The sequence below is a fragment of the Nipponia nippon genome, unplaced genomic scaffold, assembly GCF_047370975.1.
Source record: "Nipponia nippon isolate SJK-2023a ecotype South Korea unplaced genomic scaffold, ASM4737097v1 scaffold_1, whole genome shotgun sequence".
Classification (NCBI taxonomy): Eukaryota; Metazoa; Chordata; class Aves; order Pelecaniformes; family Threskiornithidae; genus Nipponia; species Nipponia nippon.
The window spans coordinates 24,096,069-24,123,231 of NW_028262290.1; the positions used below are offsets into that span (position 1 = coordinate 24,096,069).

At 36.5% G+C, this 27,163-nt stretch overlaps 1 protein-coding gene across 7 annotated transcripts in view; it reads right to left on the reverse strand.

Moving 5' to 3' along the window:
• The window catches only part of VPS13B (vacuolar protein sorting 13 homolog B), a 483,190-nt gene that overhangs the window by 265,051 nt on the left and 190,976 nt on the right, over positions 1-27,163 (reverse strand). For all 7 annotated transcript variants that reach the window (XM_087749030.1, XM_087749012.1, XM_087749022.1 and 4 more), the window contains one exon: positions 5,955-6,064. In XM_087749030.1, the coding sequence (XP_087605156.1) occupies positions 5,955-6,064 (110 nt within the window). The remainder of the gene's footprint in view (positions 1-5,954; positions 6,065-27,163) is intronic.

The following is a 27,163-nucleotide window of genomic DNA, read 5'->3' on the forward strand; positions in this document are numbered from 1 at the left end:
GTAACAAAAACATATTTCATAAAAGTCTAACAAATTCAGGGAACCAAAAATATGATTATTTTTAACACCCAGATAATGTAAAATATGCAATTTTGATGTGGAACATATGGATGGAGTACAACATGTCTGGCTTATACCAATTTTCCTTTGAGCAGTCGCATGGACTGTATATAAAGCAGAATAATGACATTTTTATCAGATTTCTCCTTAATGCATTAATTCTTAAACTGTAGAGCTGAAGAGCAAAACATTTACATTCAAAAAATTTACCCATGTGTCCAACATAATATTCTTTATAAGCATTGATATCTTTAAACTTTTCTTAGTATTTCTATTTCATAGGTATAACACAGCAAATGTCAGTACAAAAAAAATTGAATAGCTTTCTCCAGAATGCTTTTCACCTATTCTTCAGATTTTGAACTAAAGGACAGCAAAATCAAAAAGTATATTTTTTTAATTTATTCTTGCCATATTAAGTACTAAGAAGTTGAGAATCAATCCATTAACCAAAAGAACTATCACATAATAGGTTAATAACAAGATGGCACGACAAATTCACTCTTTTTTAACATACACATTAAGTAGCAAGTTCTGGTTGTGTTTTTTTCTTTTAAACTAACAATTTGGTGTAAGAATCTTAATAGGCACGATGTTCAGAAGGTGCTGAATTAAAACATCTCTAAGATGTCTCTAGCTTACAAGTCAAAAACTGAGGACTTTGAAAATAAGTTTTGAACTTTAAGTTACCGTACTTTGATTTATAACGTTTATTACTTGCTCTGCACCAAGACTCAAGTTATTTCAGCTCAGTATTATTGAAGAATAAAATAATATAACTTAACAAAATCAATTCCAACAATTGCTGCCACTTTAATATATATTGTGTCTTGGGTGTTCGGGGTTTTTTGTTTTTTAACCCATTAACTGGCAAAGGTTTCTCCTGTTGATTACTGCACATTGTACACACAGTACAGTGCTCCAAACAGGAAAGGTGATCTACCAATAGTGTCTTTTTTCTAGACAAAGCAGCATGTAATACTTGCTACACTGATTATCTGGAAAGATCATCAGCTGATGATGAGGTGAAAATACTTTCATGATAACAAATATCTTTTCCTTACCACTTCCTGTCCCTGTTACCAATCTGTGGGGTTTTTTTTTTCCTTTTCTGACACTAAACAACTGTATTTTCTTCTGTTTGTACATTATTCAGAGCTGTTAAATATGAAACCAACATAAAACATTTTTTAAAAATGTGTACAAATGGTATAAGTATTATGCAATCTTAGCTAACTTCTTGCGTTCACTTGAGTTTAGAAAAGGAAAGGAACAGGAGGGCAAAAGAGCTAAAAAAGAGACAGCTAAAATATTTCATTGCCTATGGGAATACACATTGATATCCAGTCAGGAAACTCAACTTTTCCAACTTCCTGTTGGAAAAGGCTGAGGTACTGAATGCCTTCTTCACCTCAGTCTTTACTAGCAAGACCAGCCTTGAATCCCAGCTCCCAGAGACCAGGTGGAAAGGATGGAGCAAGGAAACTCGCAGTGTATATACCCTCAGTGGATGAGGACTGGGTCAGGGAATACTTAAGCAAACTATGTAAGTCCATGGGCCCTCATGGGATGCACCCAGAGAGCTAGCAGATGTCATCACAAGGTCAGTTTCAATGTTCTTTGAACAATCATGGCAACTGGGAGAGGCACCTGAGGGCTGGAAGAAAGTAAACGTCACTTCTATCTTCAAGAAAGGCAAGAAGGAAGACCCAGGGTACTACATGCCAGTCAGCCTCACCTCAATCCTTGGGAAGGTGATGGAACAACTAATCCTGGAAACTTCGAGGCATATGAAGGACAAGAAGATGATTGGGAGTAATCAGCATAGTTTCACCAAGTGGAAGTCATTCTTGACCAATTTGATAATATTTTATGATGAAATGACTGGCTTGGTAGATGAAGGGAGAGCAGTGGATATTGTCTACTTCGACTTCAGTAAGGCCTTTGACACTGTCTCACATAAGATCTTCATGCAGAAGGTCATGAAGTATGGGCTGGATGAGTAGACAGTGAAGTGGACTGAAAATTGGCTGAATGGCTGGGCCCAGAGGGTGGTGATCAGTGGCACGAAGTCTAGCTGGACTCCAGTAAGTAGCAATGTACCCCAGGGGTCAATAATGGGTCCAATCCTGTTCAATATCTTCATTAATGGGAGGAGTGGCTGATATGCCAAAGAGTTTGGCTGCCATCCAGAGGAAACACAAGGGGCTGTAGAAATGGGCTGACAGGAACCTCTTGAAGTTCAACAATGAGAAGTGCAAAGTCCTGCACCTGGGGAGGAACAACCTCATGTGCCAGTACACGCTGGGGGCTGCCCAGCTGGAAAACGGCTTTGCAGAAAAGGTCCCATCGGACACCAGCTTAGACATGAGCCAGCAAAAGTGCCCTTGCTGCAAAGAAGGTGAATGGTATCCTGCACTGCACTAGACAAAGTATTGCCAGCAAGTAAGGGAAGTGATCCTTCCCCTCTACTCAGTGCTGGGTCTAGTTCTAGACTCCCCTGTACAAGGGAGATACGGACATACTGGAGAGAGTCCAGCAAAGGTCCACGAAGACGATTAAGGGACTAAAGCATCTTCCATATAAGGACAGGCTGAGAGAGCTGGAATTGTTCAGCCTGGAGAAGAGAAAGCTCATGGGGGACCTCATCAATGTATAAAAATACCTGAAGGGAAGATGCAAAGAAGATGGAGCCAGGCTCTTCTCAGTGGTGTCCAGTGACAGGACCAGAGGCAATGGGCACAGACTGAAACACAGGACGTTCCCTCTGAACGTAAAGAAACACGTTTTTACTTGTGAGGGTGACTGAGCACTGGAACAGGCTCTTTATGGAGCAAGACCTCATACAACTTGCTGTAATAACTAAAAGGATTTTGCAGACTTCACACAAAAGAAAACTAAAGAGTTTGCCTCTTGTTCAGTTCAGAGAGAGGTGTTAATTCTACTCCTGACTAATATAAACATAAGCAGCATTGGCTTTCCCATATCACCTTTTAAAGAAAGCATGCTGCATGTTACACCATACAGTATAACAGACAGCAGAACTTCTTACTACAAACTGTTTCAGCGGTTTCCTCTATTATTACTACAAAAATTTACAAAATATAAACTTGCAACAAACATTAAAATAAGGACATCAAAAGCATGCAACAAAATCTCTGTGTTTGTTTGTGCTTTGTATATATAGACTTGCTATTTCATTTCTGCCAAACCAAATTTTCTAAGCATTACTATTCATGATTAAAATCCAGTTATGCCCCTCAGAATAGCATTATACTGACCTATGTCCAATATCACCAATTAGATAAGAGGCGATAATGGAAAAGACTATAGATACAGAAGAGGTTTATTTTACACAACGCTTTCACTTCAGCAAAGAAACTTAAGAACTACACCACGCATTTCTAGTAGCCATGAGAGAAATTCAAAAGCAATATGCAGATTTGTTCAAGCACTGAGAGCACCTCATGGATTTTTAGACTGCAAAGTTCTCATTGTTTCTGTGCTTCAGAGAGGACAATGGAAAACTTACAGATGCATGTTGAAATTTAGAAGGGATAGAGAAAACCAAGTTATATTCACATCCATTTATCCTAGAGCACTGATCATATAGCCACAACTATCACCACACAGATCATTATTGAAATATGTAACAGCACCCACATTTTGACACGTACTGTCACTTTGTAACAAAAAGGTAATACGCTACAATGCCACTCACTGAAAGCATCTGGCACCAAATATTCCACTGCATTTAAAAAATTATGCAGAAGCCTTAAAGACTAGTTCTATTTCCAGATTTTCCTTTTTTTTTCCCCCCAAGTTAGTTTAAAATAAATGCGAGGAAGAATGATGTATAACTTGCACACCGTACAGAAACATAACTTATGTAGAAGGGTTGGACATCAAGTACGTTATCTTAACATTTAAGATCTCTGAATCGCACAAGGAACTTCTGAAGTGATGTATTTTCTTTTCTTCTGTTGCAATTGTATAAGACTGATGGTTAGAACAGAGGAAGAAAAGAGCTGCATCAATCAACAACATTTTGACCATAACACTTGCTTGAAAGCATCACGTCTTACAGTTGTTCCATTAAATATTCAAAAGCTATGAAGGTTGTATGGAGCATTTTTGTTTTGTTATACAAATTAGACTATGATAACAAGCTAAACCTTTTCCAATAAGTAATATACAAGGCCATAACTTTGACTAGAATACTTATCCTAGGATAATTACAGTATGACATAAAGAAAAAAAAGTCTTCAGTTTTATCCTTTGGTTTGATACAGGTATAGTTCTCTTTTCAAATGAAGTTTCTTCAAAACTACCACAGACAACGTAATTTTTGTTATTATGTTCAGTCTATTACCACAGTTACGTTAATAGTGAAACTAGTATGATGTCGACAGTTAGGTTTACAAATTCACATTTAAAATAATTTCAAATGACTAAGCAACTCGAAATGCTAATAACATTAGAAACGTGATACAGTAATTTTAATCAGAAACAGATCACAAAAAAAATTTAGAAGGCTGTATAAGGTAATGACACAAATTACAAAATAACTACTTAATCAAAATTTGGTTAAAAATTTTGCCACTAGTGATTAAAACCATGGACAAATAAGTTTCCTAATGTAGTCACTAAACCCTTCTAGTCACTCAGTATGCAAGGGCAATCAAAAGAGAAAGCACTGAGTAACAGCTGATTATATACATGAATGTTAAGGAAACACTTTTATACGAACATTTGAAATAACCAAACTCAATTACATTTTGGAATGATACAGAACAGGATTGCAAAAGTAAATAAATCGTCTGTTTTAAAAAAGAGGTATACCAGGAAATGTTGTGCTGCTCCAGTTAGGATGCAGGAATGACAAATAACTCAACACATTTAAAAACAGCATACAGTTATTAAAACTGTGAAGCAGCAATTCACACATTGAAGTTTTTCAGATGGTGCTGGTGCAGAATGAGCTTAACGGGACTCAAGTTAATGTTACTACCTAACAAGGTCATTTACACACAAGAAACAGAAATGTTTACAGATCATGTTAATCCCCCCCCTCAAGGGCCTGTGGCGTACATGCATAGTGTTCTATAATTATGAGGTAAGTATTGAAAAATTCTTATATTGGCCACTTAGTAATTGACCACTATAAGTGAGACAGAACATCAGGCTACACAGACCACTAGTTTGATCAATTATGACAAATTAAGCTTTAGAACGTTCTACTGGTCTGCCAAACAACAGTTAAAAATAAGTTTAAAATCAGGCAAAACCTGTGTTCTTTCCAGGTCAGGAGTATGGGGCATGAAAATTAAGGTCAAGAATACGTCAAAGAAAACACTGTGCCACACAGACCCACAGCCTTAACTTCTTGTATCTTTTCTGAGCACTTTGTATGCAAATACGTGTTTTGACATTATATAAAGAATCTGTTACAGCATCCACTTATGTCAAGTTATAAGCTGTATGGTTCATCTCCTATTAAAATGGGCTTTAATAAGAGTAGTGATTTTATAACAAGTTATGCAATTATTTCATCCGAAATGGTTAAAACATGATTTACTATTCAGACTTGGGAGGCTTATGAGGTCTCAGTAGTTAAAACTAGTTGCAAAATACTGATCCTAAACAGCAACCATCAAAAAACATTCTCTCTATTCTTTTAGATAAACATTATAAATGCAAACGTTGTGAAATGAAAATTTTAATATGCAAAACTTAACATTTTGAATAATTAAAAATAAGATCAACAGTACGTGCAGCAAACTACAAAGAACAAGGTGACAGAAGACAAATATGGGGAACAAGAATGCACTACTGGCATACATGGAAGAGAAAGTTTCCCCTCTCCCCACTCCTTTCCCTCCAAAAATACATACCTGCTGAATGTGCCTACTAGTTCGTTTCTGAGGTTGGTACATAAGCCAAGTATACAGGACTGGATCAACATTAATTGCTAATCCTTGTACACTGGATAAGAGTACTGCACCTATACACCGTAGAAAAGAAAAGAAAACATAAACCACCTGCTAAAGAACCGCCACATATGTATTCCTTTTTCTTACACACAAATCATCTTTGACACAGACTTTTGTTTGGATTGGACTTATATATATATTTATTTTAAATTCCAATTAAAAGTAATAATTAAAACATAAACTTCAATAACTTCTTGAAAGTGAGAAACTTGCCAGCACTGCCAGTATTATGGGGACACACACAAAAACACGTGGAGAATTGCATTTTGATTTTTTGCCAAGAAAAATGCTTTTTTTCACGAAGTTGTGCATGTAACTGAATACACACAACACCTTTCCTCAGATTCTCAGCTAACAACAACATTATGCAAGAAATGAGTCAATGAGACCCTTGAGAGAAAGAGTAGAATATAATGCACGACTCCCCCCAACCTCAACAGAAAAACTTGGGCTGGGACAGTGGGTTCTTTTAATAAAGACAGGTCCACTTTAGGTTAGTGTTCTGCCCAAAGCTGCTCGGGACAAACATTTTTCATGTAAATGTGGTCATGAATATTCTTTAGTGAACTAGTTAGGTAAAATAAGGCAAATATTTGAGCTCTGCTAACATTGGCAGTCTTGGTATTGTGAGCTCTTAGGATTTTATCCTAAGTTTTACAATATATCTTACTTTCTTTAAATCTCATCTTTGAAGTCATAGGATTACAAGATAGGGCTACTATATCTTCATTTCTTAAAAGTAAACTTCTAGTTTTCTTATGCTTGTGAAGAAAAACTTACATGGGAAACATTATGGTTCAAAATAGGAGAAAAACTATTCTCAGTATCCAGAAATCTTAGCCTATACTTCAAGTCAAGCACACTAAAACCCAACATATGAAGCACTATTTCCATTAAACCTGCATTAAAAAAATCTGATTATGTATTAGTGAGGCTTTTGTTTTAATAGTACAGATAAAGTATCTATTGCAGCAGAACTTAATTACAGAGCTGTAAAATTCAGAAGCAAATGGATTAATATAATACAAAGATATCGATTATATTGAAAGTGTGGCAAGTAGTAATAGGCAGTTATCTTTTCACATAAGTTTCGCAACTTTGCAACAAATAAATAAATAAAATAAATAATGAAATAAATTCAAAACAGAAATCCTGGTTACTGGAAGGTCCCAGCACCAAGTTCTAGAGAAATACAGTAGTCCTATAATTCAAAGAATCACAGTTCCTGAAGCAATATATACTATATTTACTCTGTCGTATACAATATAATAATGCAGCAATCTGAATTTAATAATAAATTCAAATAAATTCAGAAAGCTTGTCACACAATTCAATGTACCTTCCAAAGACCAAGAAAAAGATACACCTCAAAACATATAATACAGCACCAAAATTGTAAACGGGGGGGCAAGAAAAAAAAAATAAAAAAAGATAAGTTACAAGTTTATTATATATAACAACATTTTAAAACCAGCTGAATTCCAAATAGCAGAAGACCCACCAATCCAGGACGACGCAAGTAAAGCCTGGTGAGTACAATGGGAAAATGGCAGTCAAGAAATACACAAAGATAAATCATCTGCCTAGCACAAGCTTGGAGTTGGAACACACACTGTGAGGAACTCCTATACACAGACTAGTCTATGTGATCTGATGGTTTTAAATGTCAGTAATAAACCTTAGAAATAAATCTGCAATTTAAGGCAAAGCCGATGTCAAGCATAAAATAAAGAGGTAACGTGCAAGTAAGAAGAGCAGTGCATAGGCCTTGCGGCAAGATCCGGAGGAGACTAGAAAAAGGAAGCAGAAGGTAACAGAGGACTGATGAAGTATATGCTAGAATCATTAGCTTTTATAAGATACTTCAATGCCAAAATACGAGAATCCTGCATCTTTAAGAGATACCGCCTGTTGTCAGCAATACTTAATGAAAGGTTTAATGTATATGTGATATGACAAGTGGGAGTGAGAGACCTCCCAAAGAGTGAGGAATAAAGTCAGCCTACAGGCAAAGTCAACAAAAAAAATCCCACATTTATAACAGACTCCTGAAAAGAAAAAAAAAAAAAAAGCATTACTGTAGCACATGATGCTAGTTACTCAATTTAGTTTCTGGTTTACTGCAAAAAATTAGCTAAAACTAAGAAGTTCAATACAATTAAGCTATGCTTTGATCTGAAACTATCTTTTCACTTCAATGAAGTTACACTAGCACGATCCCATAAAACTCTAAAGTAAGGTAGAGCAGAGTGCAAAATAGTTTATTTTTCCAGTTGTCTTTTGTCATTGATAGCTTGTGTCTGGGAGGAAAAAAAAAAAAAAAAAAATGGTACAAGTAGTCAGATAAGCAATTACATTATTTGCCCCTCAATTTGACTGTCAGGTAACTTTGGTCACCTACCAAGCCACTTCTGTCACACTGAATTACTGAAATTTACTGCCATATTTGCTACTCAGCCACTATATTCAAAGGGCAGTTTAATCACCTAAAGTTGTTTTCTGTGTAACAGCTTTCTTCAAAATAAATAACTATGTAGTCAAAGAAAAGTGTCTCAGATTTGCCTCTTCCGTGCCCTCCCCCCCCCAAAAAAAACCCCAACCCTCTTAAAACTTGTGTTTTCAGGCCAAGAAATAAGAATCCCCCCCCAGTTTTCAAGGAAGATTTCACTGATGCGAGGACCAAGCTGTACGTTGGCAGCAGACTCCTTACACGTCTAAGAAAAAAAATTAATTGCTATTTTGTCTCTGTCAAAGCGCAATGCTCGAGTTTCCTGGATTTCATTAAGACTGTGGTGAACTTTCTTTTCTCCCCTCCCCTTTTCTCCTTTTAATTAAATTTACATTTCAGAAAAAACAGACCTTAGTCCCATACCATGCTAGGTTTCCTTTCCAGATCCCAGTTCTTGCCCGAGTTATCTATTACATCTATCTAGCAAATGATTTGAAAAATAAGAATTGAACCCAAGACCACTTAATCTTTGAACCTTTGAGAATTTCGTCAAAGTCGTGGTGTCATTTGCCAGGCACAGTTTGGGCAAATAATTTCCTTCCTCCCCAACTTTCAGCGCTCTCCTGAAGGAACGAACCAAGGGAAAGCTGCACGCGGGCGGAGGAGGAGGACGAACAGGAGGCAGCAGAGCACAGCTGTGCTTGGCACTCTCATCCTGCGGACGAGCTTCTTGACAAGCTTCCTTGGACGATGACAGCTGCAGCAATAGCACTTATCTTCCCAAGAGACCAGGGGGCCCGCAGAGGACAACCTGGGGCCTCCTGCACTTGGGTTGGCCCTGCCGCCACCTCCTCCCACCTTGAGTGCTGAGCAAAGGCTGCTGGAGGAGCAAGGAGGAGAGGGGTCGCTAGCCTGGGGCTCCAGCCCTACCCTCTCCTTCAAAAGGGAAATTCAAGCGTATACTAAGTGGGACAAAAAGGGAATATGGTACACTTCTGGTGAGGCAGAGGACACCTGGGGGACGCAGCTGCAGAGAAAAGAGGCCAGAGGTAAAGGCAGGATAGGTGAAACGGGGCAGAGTCAAGCAGCAGAGTGGTGGTGCTGAGGAATGCTCAGAGGTAATGAAAGAGAACGGGAGAGGGCTTCAAATATCCCAGAGAGAGAAGAAAAGGATGAAGGCAGCAGGATGGTGGAAGAGGAACACAGAGGTGAACGAGCACTTTGAGAAGAAGGGAGGTGGCAACACTTGGCGAAAACGACTGTCTTTTCGGAGATGTAGGAATCTTGTGAAAGAGTAAACTGCATTACTGAGTCACTCCCAACATTTTGGTGAAAAAAAATTTACTAGGAATAGTAGACAATAATAGTTCAGTCATAAATTTACTTATTGAAACTCAACATCTAACACAACAACAATAACATACAGCAGCCTTGCTATTTATGTGCAGAAAAATATATTTTTATCTCTGCAACAATAAAAGATCACTCTGGCAGAAACCTTTCTAAATTCTGCTCTGTGGGTATGCAGTATCCAAACACATCTATATTGCTATTTCCAGTAAAAACTTTCAGTAAATCATTTTAGATATTCCCCTATAAAATGAACTGGAAAACCTCTACAGGAAACTGAAGCTTAAGTTATAGTTAATGTACACTTTCTGCTGGGGAGGGATCACAAATATGAACAAAGGGAATGATCTACAATAAAAACTAATTCTGACAAGTTTTGTTTATTTTTAGTAACTAAGTAACTAAAGAAAACATTACACCATCTTGCTATATAAACTGCACCATGAATTATTTTAGCATTGAGCTCATGACTCCTAGATGTCTCAGGACACGTGAATGATACAGGTTGAGTTAGCATCATTAATTTAGTATCCAATTATTTTAAAAGATAACAGAAAGAAGAAATGACCTTTTTACTTATTATCTTACTGTTTTGAAGGGCATTTCCACTAAGGCATACTACAAAAATGCAGATCTGTATATTACACCCAAATTAAGAGTTCTTTTTTATAAAGGTATATAGGTAATTAGTTCTTTCTGCTAGTTGACTCAGAACAGATGCATTGTGAATCACTAAATGTGGAAACATCTAACTCTGTTTAATTTTAGCCTGGGAGTCAACTAAGGGAAAAAGAGTGCTCTTTACTACTCTGCTTACTGCCAAAATGGCTCACTTACCCACATTCCAAACAGGCTTTACCAATTAGCTATCCTATGGCACCACAGCCATTTTCAGTCACATCCCAAGCTGAAGAATGAGAGCTGAAGTGCGAGTTAGAGATTACAGCTACACAGCATAAAAATTAAACACGCAACCTTTTTGTCCACTTTGGAATATCAACAAGAAGCCAATATGATTGTCTTGTAAAATAATCAGCTTATCTAAGAGACGGAGTTGACTCCTGAATTGCTGAGTCAGACAAGGGAAACAGATATTTCAAGCTACATCAAAGTTTATGTGATTGTGAAAAACTATTTTTACGTTATACCAGCTACAATAAGTTACTAAATTTTGTCTAACTACTGAAATATATGTCTGCATGTCTCCCTATTCAAGGTTGCCTTGAATGATTACAGATGGCCTTTTATGTAAACATTATCCCAATTTTATCTCAGAGAAAAATCTCCAAGTCTACTGTACTTTCATAGAGTTTTACATTCACCAAGTGCTTAAAATAACTCTAAGATCAATTAGCTTAGTTGCTTAGACCAATATTAGAATATTTCATTAAAACAGAAGTAGTGGGGTAACATTTTCCCACGAACTAAGGCACTTTGGTCTGTAATATCAAATACAGTTCCTTCATACAGCAGTTATTCTTTGCTCAAGCATACACACACCACAATATTTTAACACTATTCCTTTTTTTTTTAAAAAAAGGAAAAAAAAAAAAAGCAGCTTTTGACCTTTGGAAACATTCAGTAAGAATGTACTTCTACTGCTACCATGACCTTCTAACTCTCCTACTGAGGTTTATAGCAGAAAAGCATTAAGTGCTGAAACAAAAGAGGTCAGCATCATTATTTTTATTTCAAAAATAGAGAAAGTGAGGCAGACAAGTGAAGTTATCAAATCACACAGCAGGACAGCAGGACCCAGGGATAGAATTCACATGTTAAAGTTATGTGCCACAGCTAAGTACCTACTGTAACTAGTAGCAAAAATAATGTAGGGGTGTGACTTGTGTTAATCGTAACTCTAAATCACACGGGACTAATTTCAATTGAACGTTCTGATAAGCCATCATAGAATCGTTTAGTTTAGAAAAGACCTTCAAGATCATCAAGCCCAACCGTTAACCTAGCACTGCCAAGTCCACCACTAAACCATGTCCCTAAGCACCACATCTACCCGTCTTTTCAATACCTCCACAGATGGGGACTCAACCACTTCCCTGGGCAGCCTGTTCCAGTGTCTGACTACCCTTTTGGCGAAGAAATTTTACCTAATATCCAATCTAAACCTCCCCTGGCACAACTTGAGGCCGTGTCCTCTTGTCCTATTGCTTGCTACTTGGCAGAAGAGACCGACCCCCACCTCGCTACAACCTCCTTTCAGGTACTTGTAGAGAGCGATAAGGTCTCCCCTGAGCCTCCTTTTCTCCAGGTTAAGGGAATGAACAGGCAATAACAATCAAGAAAAACAGGAAATGTGTAAGCAGCTGTAGTACACAGAAGTGTCCTTTATTTAGATGAATTATATCTATGAAAACATAACAGTAATATTCCTATGCTGAGCTGCACAGCACCTCTTCCTTAATTTCTAGGTTTTCAATGCAAGAATATCTCATTCAAACATCATTTCCTCATGTTCACTTTTAGGTCCTGTTTATATATTTAACCATCACAGTTACTATTCTCTAAACATAAGGAGAATGAGGAGCTCTAAATTCAACTAACAGAAAGGACTATACAGATAGAAAGCAAGGCTATATTATAATGACTTCAAAATCATATTGTCAGTGAGTGAATAAAATGATATGAACATTTTAGAAAACATGAAGTGTTTAGAACACTTGGTTTGTTTTACTCATAAAAAAAAAAAAGGGGGAGGGGGCGGGGAATACAACATTCAAGTTGACCAGGGAGTTACGTTTCCACTCAGAAAATGCAGGGTGGCCCAAACTGACTCCAAGGAGAGGCTGTTACTGGAGAGAGCACTATGCAAGAGGGTATTCAGAAACCTAGTAGTGCTTACAACTAACCTCTTCAGATTACAAAGGTATCTATCAAATTCTGATTCCTTTGTCGTCCCCCCCCCGCCCCCCCAGTCCCACTAGAAAGCTATCTAATATTTAATGTTATAAATCTGATCATCAATCTGACTCTAAGTCCTTAGACTGTGTTTATTATGAAACTCCATGGATAAGATCTGCTCTGCTAGTGTCGCGATACTTTCACGTGTAGAAGAGTTAGCTCTCAGGCTACCAGAAGTTCTGCCTCTGTATCTGATACCACCACAATTACCTGTATGACAAAGATTACTTAGACCTCTATCTAATGCCATAAACTACATTAACTTGATCATACTTGACCAGGTTTTCAAACTGCTAACACAGATTTGAGAATTTTAGCTTAACTCTGCGACAAAAGAACTCAAATACATGTAGTAATGTCAAGGCTGTTCCTTTTCATTTTCCATATGGAACCAGGACAACTCACAGTTACTCACTCTTATGGATCAAGACGAGATTGTACATTCCATTAAAGTAAAAAGTTGTTTGGTGCTCTGAAGAAACTATGAGGCAATTTGCCTAATTTTTTGTTTGCTCTACGTGGCTGAGACCTCCTCGATCCTATATTAAAGGCTGTGGTGGCTATTTATCAGATTACAAGTACTTTTAGTCTCACTTGTAAAATGCAGTAATTCCATGGAATGGATTTCTGATGAACTACTGAAAACAGACATCTTCTCAAGCGGACTAGAAATTAAACATTTATATGGATATTTTTTGCTAAACAAGAATTTTGTTAATTCCTATATTTAATGGACTGAGATTAAAAATTGGAGTAGGGCAGCAAATCCCTTCTTTCATTTGATATCAGGAGTCTAGTACTACTTTTGGATCATATTCTATTCTGCAACAAAAATGTGAACAAATTTAATTATAAAATAAGAAATACTATGGCACAAACCTAGTGTTCCCCTAAGGAATCAACAAGCATAAGGACAAAGCAGATTTAGTTATGAAGTCTACTGGAATTCCCTGCACAAATTCCACGAGGCGTTTCATCAAAGGCTTTTAAAGAAACTATGCTACCTATAAAAGGGATAAGAGAGGAAGTTAAATAGACAAATAATTTGAGATTGGATAAATTATTTAGGAGAAAAGAAACAGTGTTAGGAAAACATGGTGATTTTCATTATGGAAGAAGGCAGAGCCCTGCAGGGACCTGCACTGCCCAAGACATTCCAGGAGATCAATGTGGTGAGCAACTCTGCTGAGCTATCCAGAGTAACCAAGAACAGGGCTGACTGAAGAACTCCCAAAGTATCCCACTTTATTCAATACAGATAAACATACTTTCGCTACTGGTATCGCTGCCTCATATCTTAACTTCACATGTAAAATGGTAACTGAGCTGACTGCTGTGACTCAGAAAACAAGATTTCTGTTTATTCTAGAAAAGTGTTAGCTCAATGTTCAGTAGGAAGGAAGGAACAGGCAATAAAACAGAAAATATCATCTATATCACTGCATAAATCCATTGTATACACAGATATCGAGAACACTGCATGCAGCTTTGGTCAGTCAAAAGAGTCAGTTTTAAGCATTCAAGCCTGGAAACTTCTGTTTCACAATACCATTCATTCAGTATTTATGCTCCCTGATTCGCTCTATGCTCCATGCCAAAAGCATTATACATTCTCCAAATCCCAGAGCAGAGAGCACAGAAATAAAAATGTATACACACTTGTATCTTGAATTTCGCTTACTGGTTAAGTAATTTTCTTTTCTTCATTTTTAAATGATTGCCTATTTACTATAGTCAACTCCAAAGCAAATGGGTTTTGAACAACCCCAGGTCCAAACCACCTGGATGTGGACCTCAGAGCCTCAGACAAACTGCAACAGCAGAACCTCTTTTCCAAATGCAATATTATTTGCAGATTTTTATGATTGCATTGTTCTTGGTAAGTATGTATACAAATGTGTAAGTACCACCAGTAGCTGCACTTTACATACCATTTACACTGACATTAATTGATGAAGATACCGGAGCCTCCAGATATGCAACAAATGAGTTCTAATCACTGTAGACAATCCTGCAGCACAATTTCATTAAAAACCACCAAATTCCACACAGAAACTTCTGCACAGAGAGCTTCAGCTGAAGGCCAAAGGGCCATGGAGAGGCAAGCCACTGAGAAAACACGTGTCAACAGACAAAGACCTCTTGCTTTGCAAGTGAGTGAAGGAAATAATGTTTTGACAGAGTGATTGCTGAGTAAAATCTTGCAGTTGCTTATGGAGGAGCTTCGTCCGAAAACTTCTACCTGTGCATGGGTATTCTCAACCCTCTTCGGGCGAATGCTGGATATCAGGAAGACTGTTTTCTTGGAAAGGGAAAGCCTCAAACTGCCTGTTTTACTAAATGAATTTTTTATTCCTTGCAGAACAACAGGACCGCGAGAACAGTGAGAATCAAACCACTCTGCACCAGCCAGACAGTGGATTGAAATTGAAACTACAGCATCCTGACGGACAAATGACTAATCTTCAAGACAGCCTGAATGCTCCAGCTGAAAGCTTGCGTAACAGCAGGTTGAGGACCATAGTTGACTTGGATAAGCAATCTATCGTGTCATCTTTCTTGCTGTGAATGAGGTTGTTTTCAATAAGGGATAGACAAGGCTGAAAAACTATATGACCTATTGTGAGATGGATTAGTGCAAGGCTGATCAGGGTGCAAACTTCCAGGGTTCTAGGTGAATAGCTCAAACAGAGCAAGAAAACAGTGGAGAAACTGAGAGCAGAAGTTTCAAAGCTACCTTAAACAGGCTGGATTTGAAAGGATTAGTCATACAGAACCATTCCTAGACTTGCGGAGCACCTGTAAAATCAGAAATATGGCAGGAGGACATCAGAAAAGAAGCGCAGATCTACCTTTGTCTTTAAAGGTCAGACTTCACTTCATAACAAAGACATCTATACTGGGTAATTCTCAGCCCAGAAAAACAGCCAGGAAGATGACGTTAGAATTATCAATATTTCATTCAGCTTAAAAAAGCAGAAAATAGCTGAGGTCTGCTCCAAGGCTCTGAAATCATGGGAAATAGATCTTTGCTGGAATACTTGGTTTCATCCATGTCCCAGCAGGGAAGAGAGGACCACATGCCATCATCTCTCTTAATGTAGAGAATAATATCAGTCATGATCCAAGTGCATTACCCTTAACTAAGCTATCAGAATGCCTAATAAGCGTTCTCAACTTTTCTACTATGAAAAACAGCAGAGTGAAGCTTGCTTTACTACATTCAGTTTACAAACCATGATTTCTATGATCTGTAGGCAGTTAACCATGCATCGCAATATACCTAAGCATGCTAATATCGGGATTGCATCTTTCCTTTCTCTATGCCCAGATTGGTAGAGTGCTACCACACCTTCTCTTCTACTGTGACACAACATTACAGGAAGATTGTGAACTAATGATACAGTTAAAATTAGCAATTCCTCAGTCTATCTCCTTCTAAGTGATTTTTCAATACAATCTCCAGTTTGTTACTTTTATAATATGGGTTTTAAACTAAAACCAGCAAATGCTCTGAAAACTGCCAAAAAGTTTCCTAACACAGTTGTTCAGCTTCTGTATTTATAAACACCTCACTATTGTCTGCCAAAACGCTATTTTGCAATTTTGTACAGCAGCATTCCTCTGGGAATTGCAACAGGATTCTTCCCCTATGGCAACAGGGCATCAAGGGAGCAATTTTCATTCCTTCTGCAGCAGTTGAACATTTGTACTGTTGTGGCTATGGACACCAACTGATCTTGCACTTTAAGTTATAAAACTGAAATCTCTTCAGCAGTAGATGCCTCATGTGCCTTCTCTGTTTCCTTTTTTGTTAAACATTATAGCTTCTCAGAGGCAACAGGAAACACACAGAAGATTTCACACCATTTCTTAGGTGCTCAATTAATAGAATATACCCACAGACACAGAGGTTGAGGAATAAGAAAATCATTTAGGAAGGCACACAAGCTTTACAGTAGAAATTCCATGTAAGGTTATGCTTTTTTATAATAGAAATGTAAGTAGAGGAAGAACGGAAAACTATGTATCTTCTAAATAGAAAATCCTAATTAATTCATATATTCCTCTATATTGCTTAAGAAGACTTCATGCTCTACACCAGTGATTCAAGATTGCAATAAATAGCATATAAATGAGTTGCCAAACAATGAGCCAGAATAAAAACAGGCACAGTATGTTACACTGTCAAAGTTGTGACACTACAAGATAGGTAAACTTACACAGGTAGTTCTACAATAAACTTTTCTTTTTTGTCTTTTTTTTTTTCTTTTTTAATATGTGCACTCCAACAGAAACTTGATACATAAGGCTCACGTGGAAAGCAAATGTTTTCTTTTTTAAAAAAAAAAAAACAACAAATTTGAAAAATACGAAATTTGTAGTGCTTGGTTACTTAGTGGGAAAGAAATACAATTTTTAGATACTATGAGCGTGAAATGGGCAGGTTTTCTAATGGACAGTCAATCCTGGTCTTTTTTGCAGCGGACATCTGCATAGGCAATAATTATAAAGGGGGCTTGTATTTGTGGATGACAGTACACACACATAAAAAAAACTATTTCATTGAATCTGTGCTCAAATTACACAAATAAGGAAAATCACATTTTAGAGGTAAACTTAATAACATCATATTAACTTAACTCCAAATTTGAATGAAATTCCACAAGTCCATTAAAGATAATTTGATTTTGAGCTTTACAGCACCATTTTGATAGACTTACACCTGTCATATAAAACCAAAACACCTTCCTCAACTTATGAAACCTACATGGAAGAAAGGCAGGAGAACTGATAAGCATCTACACGTATACTGAAATGGTTGTACCAAGACACGAACAGGCATGAACTCACTGACTTCTCAAATGTGGAAATAACACTATTCACACCTAGAGGAGGGGAGAAAGTGTTGGGAATGTGCTGTAATTTCAAGAGACTCTAGAAAGAAGATTTTTAATTAATTACATTACGTATTGGAGAACTTTTTCCAAGATATACAGTGTACTACTAACTGAAAAATTCCCACACAGCGTAAATACCAAGGAGAAAAGCGCTGTTGCTGCATATTGTGAAACTGTCTAAAATTCTGATTGAATTTACGTATCAGCATATTGAATGCATATAGTGCAATCCGGATTCCTTGCCGGCAGTTTTGTCTGTTACTTCTCTAACTTTCATCTGGGATGCTAGTAAATTCAGCAGAATAAATAGCTTTCCTTTGTACAATCTTCTTGTAAATAAACACAAAACCTAGAAATAAATAATTATTCTATTAATCACAGAGTCAGTCATCTCTATATGAAACTTAAGATTGCACCTTTACTGGTATTGAATTTATCCCCTTCTAGAATAGCTTCAAATATACTGCTTACAATGAGGAATTGCTATGACATGTCCTCTAATTATTTGGTTACTTCTTAAACTAGCATTTATGCTACTAGAAATGTACAGTAATTCAGACTCTATAGACAATAGTGACAGTCACCATGGATGTTACAGATATAGATTAAAGAAGAATCTTAGCTGGGCAAGCGACAGCCCATCACAGTTCTTTTACAGAGATGAAGCAATTAATGCTAAAAATGTCAGAAAATAAAGGATCCTACACAAAGCACCAACACAAGTTATACTGGAGGAGACTGTTGATCACCCTGCCTTTATTACTGAGAGCAATTTTGAATATTTTTAAAGTATTTTTAAAAAACTGAAATAATCTTCCAATTCATAGAGATAAAGGTTCCCAGGTAAATTTAACAAAAATTCTGAATTATTGAAATAACTTTTCCCAATAATATAATGAATGTTACCATGATCACCAATAGACAAATAATAAAAACTTGCCTTTATAGGTCATATAAAGGGCATAAAAATCAAAGGATTAAGTTAAAGGAGATGCTTAAATTTTCATGGCACAGTACAGGATAAATTTCATAAAGTATTATAAAAAAAAACATCAATGAAAGATAGCATTCAGAATATCCTTAAAGATATCCAGATTGCCAAACTAGTTTATTATAAAAGTTGCTGTATTCTTCTGCCTGAAACAAAGCTGTGAGCCTCCAATGCAGCAAGCAGGAAAAGTAACTGTTAGCCTTTTCACATCAGAAATTAATGCACAAAACTACAAAAAAAAAAAAAGTTTGTGCAGTTCATTTCTACCTGCAGTGAACAGGGAGATGGTTATTTAATGTTTACCAGTTGTTTCAAAATTACTGCATCATTTATTGCTGTAGAACTAAGTTATTCTTCTCAATACCAGCATGTTTGTAAACTTCAAATGTACAATTAAGGTCAGCTGTTAAGATAAATTATTCTGAAGATTCAGAAGAGCTAGACATGATACATCCAAAAAACTGAAACACCTAATATAGTAAACTCATTTTCTTTTAGACTGGCATACACATTCTTGAATGGTGTCACGACTTGTGATCAGCATCTTCTCACTCATGGGGATCTAATTAAGAACTTATTAGGGACAGGCTTGCTAAATCTCGTAACTAATATTTCTGAATTATAGGAAATCTGTATTACATTAACTATGCTTAATATATATTAAAGCATTAGTTATACTATTATGTAAACAAACCTATTTTCAAATCCGTTTTTTAACCTCTTCCATCACTGCTAACTTCTGAAAAAACTTGAAACAAGGTCAACTTTAATTGATTATATACATTTTGATTAATAGATCCAGTCAGTGTTTTAAATCACTTCCTAGCTAAACTGAGAGCAGGAATTTTACTTTCACTTTTGGCCTTGAGTGAATGGTTCTCTTCATTAAAAATATCAAGAACATTGTCTAGTTTGCTATTATTTACAAAAATTTGTTTATTTATTTATTATTTTCAAAAACCACAAACTTCTCCGATACTGGCACTGGGAAAATCACAGGTAAGGTAAATTACAAAACTGCATCTCTTAACTAGTACAAGTGCAGAAAGCTGCTGTCATACGTTTAGGCCACAGTAGGAGTTTTTAAATATATTGCCTTGAAAAACTGATTTTAAGTGAAATCACCTTTCATATTTTTACAGTGTCTTCTGAGGGAAATGTTACAAATAAACAGAAATATGTAACCTTTAGTATTATTTTGGCAGTAAGCTGAACACTGCAGCTTTATGATTTTACAAATCTCATTTAAGATTTTTAGCAAAAAAAGTGTTAAGTAAACTGTATAAAACATCTGCACAAGCATTATAAGACCATTACTTAGGTTTATTTACAAAGCAAGTATTCCTGCAGATGGCTAACAATATATCATGATGTCTTCAGAATACTAATTTCCTGAGCAGATCTTTTCGGGATGTGCTCCGAAAGAGTGGTATGTGCTCTTGCGTCATATTTTACAGATCAGCAAAAACCGTACCTGCTACAAACTACTCAGATCAAGTTTTCCTGCATTTGTCAGTGCACACGTCAGACTATTAAAATTATAACAAAAAAAAAAAGAAATCTAATCAGGTAAAAAGCAATAATAAAATAATCGAAGAGAGTTCTAAGCAATCAAACATTAAAATGAATGTTTACTTATAACCACGCTTTAGATACTCCATGCAATTATAAATTTGCTGCCTGACACCACATGTTACGGGCCCTATATGGTCCCTACCACGTAACCATAGCACTAACTAAACAAATTGTTTGTTAATCCAGACATCTCAGAGCTGTATTTCTATGCTGGGGCTGGAGAGGTGCCAGTTCTAAAACCAAGAGGTGAACATAACAGCAAGCATACTGTGCAATTTCTATACCTGTAAGAGGAAAAAAAGTTAGAGGATTTTACCTCATCTTCATTTTCTTGATATTATGGGAAATAATTCTGACCAGCTGCTTCTTCCCCAGCTCATTAACCTCATATCCTTTATTATGATTGTAACACTGCGTGTAGAAACCAGATTTCTGGAATAAAATGCAGATGTTTATAAACTCTTGTGCCTGTTTATAGCTTTATGTTTTGTGATACTAAGTGGATACTTGGCTTTTGGGTTGGGCTTGGGGGGGGTTAACTGGTGAGAACATCTAAAAACTGTTTAGAAAGTGACTGATGTATATGCCTTTCAAGCATGCAGTTGCCGTTCTAACAAAACTCCCATCTTGAATCACGGACTGAGTAATTTTAAAGTTTCATTTAAGAGAAAATCAGTTCATATATACTATTAACAAAAGGAGCAGCACCATACATGCTGTGTTTCAGTTGCTTCCTGCTCCTTACCACATCATTAATTTTATGTGGAATAAGCTTTATCTGCTTTGTTACTATTGCCGCATAGCTGGTTTCTCCTTTTATGTAAGTTTATACCAAGTCCAAAGGTTATTAAAACCACATCAATTTTCTGTAAATATTAATCTATGCTCAGCTATCTCCAGAGTGACAAGCTAGATGCTAAACAGTGTCCAACTGAAGAACATGGCAAGATAGTTCAAAATAACTCTGGTTACTTAGCTGTTTTCAGTCCAAGGCAAAAGCAGATGAATAGTTAATACAACTGCCTTGGAAGTTTTCGATTTCATGTTCTTGTTTTACAGATATATGCAAAGAAAAGAATCTTTGTCATTACTTAAAATCCGGAGAATTTGACAAAAAATAATGTCATGTCATTGACAGCTAGGAATATCCAAGTTGTTTTTGCGCAGTAACTAACTTGAGTACTTCCTTACTTTAAGAAAAATAACTTCTATTCAGATCAATCCGGTTGTGTTTGTGGTGCACCTCAGAGAAAGAAACAGGGAGGCTCACAACAGCAGTCTGCTACAGTTACGGACATATTGGAAGAACATTATTTAATAGAATCCGCTCTAAATTCTTGTACCCTCAGCCGGAAAGCTCCTGCATGGATTGCTATAAAAATACCAAGGTACACTGAGTACGCAAGCACCTTATTGAGCTTCTTGCTCTGCTTGCTGGTTATGACAGCATGTTTACATTAGTGTCTGCATCTGTCAAATCTCAGAAGACCTCACAGCACCCTAAGTTATTTCATTAAATGCAACCGTCCCTCATACCCTTATGCATTCTTTGTAACTCAGATGAGTATAAGCTGAACTCTACGTTAATCCTTTTCACACAACCACACAACTCGGAACATCTTCCTGCACAGCAGCAAATCTATCACAAGCTGCATTATGATTTTCTGTTTTAACAATTTGCAGCGTGTTTACAAATTTACAAGAAATATTATTTAACAGCCTAAAGGATTTGTATTCTTGAATATATGATTGTCTAGCTCTCCTCGTTTGTCAATATGTTCAGCTCACAACAGGAGGATAACAGATTTCAATGGATGTTTTTGATTAAAACAGGCTAAAAATGAAGATGTTCCATATTTGAAATAATTCCAATAATGATTAACAAGAAATACTAAGATACCTGTAATCCAATCACAGCAGCATACTAAGAGAAAAATAAAACACTAAAGTAGTATTTAAACGTAAATGAAACTCAGTTGTGAGAAATACAATAAGCAAATGTATCCAACGTCAAAAGCTGCTGTAGTTCAAAATTTAAGGTAAACATGGATGGCAAGATTAACCTTAAACTTCAATTTTTAAATATCTGTCCTAGGTTGTGTATTCATAGGCTACAATCAGATCGGATATTCTTTAAATATAATACATGATAATGTATGAATGTTGCACGTCTCCTGCCCCAGAAGTATGGTATAAAGGTAATACACCAGTTAGAAACAATCTGTCTTAAACATCTATTTTGTGTCAGACCACAACTTAATGAATACTAATTGTGCTTAAAAATCAAGGCAAAGAAAGGATTCTCGGACATGAAAGATGAGCATTTTTAACATCAAAGAACATACTGTACACTTCTTTATTAGACATGACTTTTTCACTTAAGCAGGATAAAGCAAATTAATGAATAGATCATCTGTGGATCTAATCTGAATTTTTGTAGTTATGCCCATCTCTTATATTCTCCAGCTGTAGTGGCTAGCGAAGCAGTTACAGACATTGAAAAAAGATAGTAGTTTATAGATGAGGTTTTGACCATCACATATTTGATGTGCAGCACATTTTATACTCTGAAACATTATTATTATAAGGAGAACACTCTGGGGGTAATCCATACAGTATTTACAATTAAATGACCATTTACTGATAAAAATTCACAAATTAATTCAGTTTTGTATTATTCTACAGAAGAACAACCATTAACAGTTTCTTCCCAATATCAGAAAACCACTTAGCATTAATTCCTCTAATATATTCTACAGAGTTTTAATGTAAGATACCACTGTTACTGTAATACCTAGAAATGCTGAGATGTAGGTTTTTTTTTTTGGTTTTTTTTTTTTTTTTTACAACCAAGGAGATAATATTCTATTTAAAATACTCCTCAAAAATGATACACATACTTATTCCTACTCTCACAGGATATGCAGACTGACTCCTCCAGCCCTAGCAAAGGCTCCTGTCACTCCTTCTTGTTGAAGAACAAATACACACAGCTCCCCGCACCTTCCAGCAGAACTAGCCCGTCCTCCCAGACAGTCCAGCTATGCCCCCACCCCACAAGCCCCCAGCCTTGTCGGGGCGTGCGGGCTGGCACACACTAATTCTGCACATTCTTCCACTCTCGTGTACCGGCAGCAATCTCGCACTAACAAATACATAACAGACAGGCTGCTTGTGAAGTGCCTACGGCAGATAACACCAAAACCAGTATTGCCTTCAGGTAGCTGGTTGAAGTGAAGCTACAAAAGTAACTTTCACAGTATATGCAAGGATCCTAGCACGTTAGATATCTTACTGGGAAAAAGAAAAAGTCATTTATTCTAGCCACAAACTTCATGGTACTCAAGTTTCAGTATAGCATAAGTCAAATAATAAAGCTCAAATGTAATGTAAATCATTATTACATGAAAGTTTACTTTCCTGTCACTGCCTCATTCAGAAGCAACCTACAGTTCTGAATACCTTTTAAGTATTTTCCATTAGTGCAAAATGTTTGTATAAGTTCTCTAAGTTGATGAGTCAAAAAGATAGTCTTTTGTGAAGAAACTTTTCCTCATCATTCCTTCATTATGAATTGAGCATATAGTGTAAAATAAATTAATTTAAAATATTGAGAGAAGCTATAATCTCCCTTTACCGAGATACTATTTATTCACAGGCAATGCAATTTTCATATTGTCCAATGGAAGCACTGAATTGCCACACAGAAGCGCATGTTTTTATTAATTACCAGGAAACTGTGGATCCTAAATGTCAGCCCATGAATCATACCTTAGGTGCCTGAAGTAGGAATACGTGAGTCAGGCTTCCATGGTAAGAGGGAAGGGGCGGGGAACCAAAAACCACACCAAAAAATCCAAAAACAACACCAAAAAAAAACCCCAAAAAACAAAACACCCACACCAAAACCCAGGAAATGTATCTTCTGTCATTTTCTTTCCAGATCGCTTATTGGATCAAGAAGGAAAAAAAAGGTATTATCAGAGAATAAGTTATGAAAAAAATCCAGCTTCTATAGTCATCCACTATCTCCCAAGGCATAGACTACCAGTATGGCCCCCTAAAGAGACCCAGCAGTGCCATCTGGTGATCCAGGTCAAATTCAGCTGTGTTACATGGGCAGAAAAATGGACGAGTGCCCCTACAGAAGCTCCAGATAAAGGAGGAGGATTCTGTCACCTCTGCTGGGGAATTACAAAGGAGCACATCCAGTTTGCATGTATTTGTACAGTTCTGTGAAATTTCTGCTACAAAATTTGCTTTATTGGAATGAATAAAAATTATATCTGCATTTGGGGACAAAAAGGGACCAATATGCGTTGTGTCCAATATACTTGTTGCAAGTTGTCAGTCCTTTGCTAACACTGAAGATGACAGTGGTAGGCAGAGCAGTTTTAGAGGATGGGACAACAGAAGAGGTGTTTCTTTTCTTGTTTGCTTGGGTAATTTTTTTTTTTTTTTTTTTAAGTTATGTAAGAGATTCCCACAGGAACATGGCAGGTTCCCACAAGAACATGGCAGGCTAATATAATTTATATCAAGTAAGTGCAGCAGACTGGCACTATCTTTTGGTCCTTTGATAAGTTTGTTTTTCCAACAATGGAAAATGGTAGCATGGGAAATTCTGGCAATGTTGCTGGTCTCAGTGGAAATCCAGTATTCAAAAGCCGCCCAAAGTATTTAACTGCATTGCAAGATCTACCAGGTTGGATTCCCAAAAGAAAAACTTAAAAATATATTTTTAAGGCATAATTAATTTAGGTTCTTAGTATATTGGTATCATTACTCATGTTTTATTTCTTATTATCTCCACCTACAGTTACTCTCGCTGAATTCTAATCTTTCTTCCATCCATTCTGTTATCTGACAGTGTCATTCCATCTGCCTCATTTTCTTTTGCAATTCCCATGTTATATTATTCCCAATACATCAAATATCTTTATTCTCATCAGCATCTTTCCTTATTTCTTCAAATGTAGCCCCTTAAGTATATTTAAAGTTTTCACTTGCGACCCATCAGCATACCCCATACTCTTACAGACATGTTGACCTACACCTACCCTTTTGGTTCAGCAAACTCAACCTGTAATATAGTTTATTTTTTGAACGTACCATTTACTTTTACAGTGTGACAAATAATTTACTGTAATCTGATTTGAAACTCAATTTTGGTAACTGAAGTTTTATGACAATCCTTATATACAGGTCTCATATAGCAAATAATATACGTAAAGCTCCTACTAGGTCTGTATTATTTCTACTTGAAATTTAAACAAAAATAATCAAGAAAGCAGATTTGCTGCCTTGCATACATTTTGATGCTGTAAGCCAAACCTGAAAATAGCCTTTCAAATACATTCTTCAGTTGAATAGATTAAACTGGAATATACATTAAAAGGAACACGAATTCAGGAACAGGGAGTCAGCAAAACTTTAAGGGTATTTTGTTCTTTTTTCAATAAAAGTTATGGTAACAGGACAAGAAACTTCTACATATTTTGGATTCTCACTTCACAGAGATTCACTGGAGTGGTGTTACAGAAGAATCAGTTAACTCAGACCATGTGGATCTCAAGTTTTTTCTCTTAAGGAAAATAAGGCACAAGACAAGGAGCGTGTCACTCAGCTCCACTTCAACAGCTGTTCTTCCACTCCATTCTGCCAGCTAATTTTTCTCTGTAGTCATTCTACTGCTATCTCCTGTGCAATTGGCTTTTGCATCTGCCCTAAAACGGCACCGAAGAGCAGCAGATTCATTACCACTGAGCATGATTTTAATTCTTATCTGGCTACACAGTCGGTTCAGAAGTAAACATTCTTTTAACCTCATTTCTTTCCTAAAATACTATTACCCTTGCTAATCCATATTATATCTTAATTATCAATAGCTAATTAGGGACATGAATAATATGTTGTCGAGGTACTGTTTCATTTTCCATAGTTCAAAAAAAAAAATGTTTCCATTCCTTTTCTGTTCATCACAGTAAAAAGCAGCATATGCTGTCAGGCACACGATTTGCTGATCTGTGCCACTTCGCAGCACTGCCTGTTTGGAAGGCAAATTGCTAAATGTTACAACAGAGAACGAACACTTTTGTTGCTTACAGATAACCATGCAAAGCTTGTCATCCTTACAATAAGGGGACATTTGTAATTTCTTTTTTTCATTTTGTCTCTATGTTATTTTGTGTTAGTTTAATTCTGATATTGCAAATGAAAGCCTCAAGATAAATCTGAAAAGTACGTAAGTTACTGAAAAGACAACTTGCTAGTATTTACAAAGGTTTACTATAGATACAGAAGTTGTTGTAAATGCCTACATATCCCCCATTCTTTCTCCTACAGACAATGAACAAACACTATCGCCTGTTTTCCAAAATAAATTCGCACTTCAGAGGCAAGATAATGTATTTTCATTTGAGAAACGAGTTTTATCAAATTACACACAGGATGAACATAAAATAAGGGATTCCATAAAGCTGAAGAGAACGAAAGATTTCCTACATACCAAACACGGAAAAAAATATTGCTGTATGCAGCAAACCCTGTTGTTTGGTACCATTTTAATGGTCTCAAAATGCAGAAGAAACCAAAAAGGGTACTTTAAGCAACAAAAGTCATTACTGACTACATTTAATAGATTACAAATTGTTGTCACTCTATGCAGAACAAATTTAATGTTGCAAATAGTAACGCATAACAGCATGTTTAAAACAAACTGGACTTAAGCGAGCATATAGTATACGTAGAACACTGACTTTGTACTTGTAAACATCCTTTCCACCCAAAGCCCTTTGGGACATTCAAAGAATTTACTGAATGAGCTACTTGGAATAAAGAAGGAACACTCGACTTGGCCTGTAACACTTTAACTGATTAAAAAAAAAAAAGTTTTAACTGTTCCCCTAGTTGCCTGGAAATGGCCATT